Source organism: Notolepis coatsorum (assembly GCF_963971535.1).
Source record: "Notolepis coatsorum genome assembly, chromosome: 1".
Taxonomy (NCBI): domain Eukaryota; kingdom Metazoa; phylum Chordata; class Actinopteri; order Aulopiformes; family Paralepididae; genus Notolepis; species Notolepis coatsorum.
This window is the reverse complement of record NC_140165.1, coordinates 70,018,375-70,022,004: the sequence shown is the minus strand read 5'-3', so window position 1 is coordinate 70,022,004 and position 3,630 is coordinate 70,018,375. Positions and strand designations below refer to the sequence as shown.

At 52.9% G+C, this 3,630-nt stretch overlaps 1 protein-coding gene across 1 annotated transcript in view; it reads right to left on the bottom strand.

The window, feature by feature from the left end:
* LOC311236900 (uncharacterized protein) overlaps positions 1-794 on the bottom strand; it is a gene marked incomplete at both ends in the record, with an annotated part of 8,364 nt that extends 7,570 nt beyond the window's left edge. Inside the window, one exon of the mRNA XM_084324700.1 lies at positions 787-794. Within this exon, the coding sequence (XP_084180826.1) occupies positions 787-794 (8 nt within the window). The remainder of the gene's footprint in view (positions 1-786) is intronic.
* Between the last annotated feature and the right edge of the window lie 2,836 nt (positions 795-3,630).

Genomic DNA, 3,630 nt, shown 5'->3' with positions numbered 1-3,630 from the left:
ACCTAATAATGCAGGACCTCTTTAGGGGGTCTTTATTCTGCATGCAACGAACTGGACATGCAATTGGAGCGGCACACACACACACCGGGATACACACACACATGCATTTTCTTTCCTCAGTCGCCGATGCGATTGAGTCTCTGCACTTGACCCATCCCGTCATCCTTCCCCCCATGGGCAGCCGGGAGCAGATAGGGCGTCAACGTGAGCCGTGCCCCGGGGACCAATCCAAGTTCTCCTGTCCGTCTTTGTCAAGGACGCCACAGCGTAAGCGATCTGTTGTTGTGGATGTTTTTCCATTGGGTTTATCTTATCGGGGGGGAACCCTTGCGAGCACGGGGAGAACATGCAAACTCCACACAGAACGGCCTGGGAGACACCCCACCTGGGTAACTGGCATCATGGAAACCTGGTCCCCAAGCGGGAATCGAACCCTGGACCTTCTTGCTGTGAGGCGACAGTGTTAACCACTACACCACCGTGCCGCACCACCATAAGCCAACTTATGACTTATTTCATGCCAATTAGGGTACCTTGTGTATACTGTTTACTTTTACTCTGACTCATATTATATTATATTCAGATTCAAATTCAAATTCAATGATTGCTTATATTCATAATATAACCCTCATCTGCACCTTTGTTTGCCCATACCTGTACCTCCCCTCCCCCCTCCCCCATGCAGCTATGATGCCCGAATTTCCCCAAGGGCTTCAATAAAGGAATATTTATCTTGTTCAAGTGTTTCAAATTATGTCCACACTTTTCACCTTGTGCTAATATCACTTGTCCATTATGCAATGTAACGATATCATAACAGCGTGAGAGGCCTCTGAGAGGTAGTGTACACTGTAAAAAAATTACGGTAAATGTCTGGCATCATAAAATCAAAATAAATGTACAGATTACGACCTTTATTTAATGGTTAATATTTTGATCGAAAGTCATTTACTGTATTTCTATGGCATTTACACTTAAAGTAGAAAAACAAAAGTAATCTGTAAAAGAATACAGTGACATATTTTTCTTTTACAGTGTACGTTACCCCCATAGTATGGACTGTAGATAATGTCTACACTTTTCACATTGTGAAGTCACCTTTTCATAACAACACTCTCCTCTACACAGACACACCCCGCTGGACTCTTTAATAAGGACGAGCGGGCTCTCATAACGGAACGCCAGGCTTTGTTGTTCGGGGGGAGGGGGGGGGGGGTCCCTCGTGCGCATTATAAGATGGACGCCTTCACACGCCAATCCTCTGTGGCATTTGTTTGTCATCCCATGAAACATCACTGTCAAACTGAAATCCCTCCCGCGCCTGGCCTCGTCCCAGAGAGAGGGCTTTCAGAGAGCGGACCGCACGCAATTAGCGGCGGTGACGGCTACCCGTCGCCGACGCAGCGCTAAGCGATTTGCATCGTCCGAATCAACGTCCCCGCCTCGCCTTCCGACGCCGGCGACTATCTCCAGTACTTTGTCTAAGAATAGTCAGTGGATAGCGGTTCGACTCGAGGGCAAAACTGCCAAACGTATTGTCGACCTCTCTTTGGAATCCTCTTACGAGATGTTTGTCACCCGCTACGTCACGGTTGTCACGGAGACCCAGGTTTGATCCGACCCCTCCCGGCCCGTCACCGAGCGACGGGAGTTGAATAAAGCCGCTCATCCGATATCACTGCGACTTTCCTCCGCTTGCTTGGTGTCCTGCACACGCCACACGCGAGGACATAATTAATACCATCCATGTGCTTTTTTATTTTCTTTGATCCATTCCTCACATTCCTCACATGCCTCGGAGCCGAAAGAGAAGTGGGGGGGGGGGGGGGGGGGGGGGGGGGGGGGGGGGGGGGGGGGGGGGGGTGATACATTCTACAGAAGAGAAAGAGAAGTGGAAACCTTGACAATCCCATTTGTGCGGCGTGAGTGTCATAAGTGTTGTAAGGGTTATACGTGTGAGTGGGTGTAGGGTGTAGGGTGTAGGGGTGTAGGGCGTAGGGTGTAGTGTGTAGGGTGTAGGGTGCAGAGTGTAGTGTGTAGGGTGTAGGGGGTAGGGTGCAGGGTGTAGGGTGTAGGGGGTAGGGTGTAGGGTGCAGAGTGTAGTGTGTAGGGTGCAGGGTGTAGGGTGTAGGGTGCAGGGTGTAGGGTGTAGAGGGTGTAGGGTGTAGGGTGCAGAGTGTAGTGTGTAGGGTGCAGGGTGCAGGGTGTAGGGTGTAGGGTGTAGGGTGTAGGGTGCAGGGAGTAGGGTGTAGGGTGTAGGGTGTAGGGTGTAGGGTGTAGGGTGTAGGGTGCATGGTGCAGGGTGTAGGGTGCAGGGTGTAGGGTGTAGGGTGCAGGGAGTAGGGTGTAGGGTGCAGGGAGTAGGGTGTAGGGTGTAGGGTGTAGGGAGTAGGGTGTAGGGTGTAGGGTGTAGGGTGCAGGGTGTAGGGTGTAGGGTGTAGGGTGTAGGGTGCAGGGTGTAGGGTGTAGGGTGTAGGGTGCAGGGTGTAGGGTGTAGGGTGTAGGGTGTAGGGTGTAGTGTGTAGGGTGTAGGGTGTAGGGTGTAGTGTGTAGGGTGTAGTGTGTAGGGTGTAGGGTGTAGGGTGTAGGGTGTAGGGTGCAGGGTGTAGGGTGTAGGGTGTAGGGTGTAGGGTGTAGTGTGTAGGGTGTAGTGTGTAGGGTGTAAGGTGTAGGGTGTAGTGTGTAGGGTGTAGGTGTATGGTGTAGGGAGTAGGGTGTAGGGTGTAGTGTGTAGGGTGTAGGGTGTAGTGTGTAGTGTGTAGGGTGTAGTGTGTAGGGTGTAGTGTGTAGGGTGTAGGGTGTAGGGTGTAGGGTGTAGTGTATAGAGTGTAGGGTGTAGTGTGTAGGGTGTAGGGTGTAAGGTGTAGGGTGTAGGGTGTAGGGTGTAGGGTGTAGGGTGTAGGGTGTAGGGAGTAGGGTGCAGGGTGTAGGTGTAGGGTGCAGGGTGCAGGGTGTAGTGTGTAGGGTGCAGGGTGCAGGGAGTAGGGAGTAGGGTGTAGGGTGTAGGGTGTAGGGTGTAGGGTGTAGGGTGTAGGGAGTAGGGTGTAGGGTGTAGGGTGTAGGGTGTTGGGTGCAGGGTGCAGGGAGTAGGGAGTAGGGTTGTAGGGTGTAGGGTGTAGGGTGTAGGGTGTAGGGTGCAGGGTGTTGGGTGTAGGGTGTAGGGTGTAGGGTGTAGGGTGTTGGGTGCAGGGTGCAGGGAGTAGGGAGTAGGGTGTAGGGTGTAGGGTGTAGGGTGCAGGGTGTTGGGTGTAGGGTGTAGGGTGTAGGGTGTAGGGTGTTGGGTGCAGGGTGCAGGGAGTAGGGAGTAGGGTGTAGGGTGTAGGGTGTAGGGAGTAGGGTGTAGGGAGTAGGGAGTAGGGTGTAGGGTGTAGTGTGTAGGGTGCAGGGTGTAGGGTGTAGGGTGTAGGGTGCAGAGTGCAGAGTGTAGGGTGCAGGGTGCAGGGTGTAGGGTGTAGGGTGTAGGGTGTAGGGAGTAGGGAGTAGGGTGTAGGGTGTAGGGTGTAGGGTGTAGGGTGTAAGGTGTAAGGTGTAGGGTGCAGGGTGTAGGGTGTAGGGAGTAGGTGTAGGGTGTAGTGTGTAGGGTGTAGGGTGTAAGGTGTAGGGTGTGTAGGGTGTAGGGTGTAGGGTGTA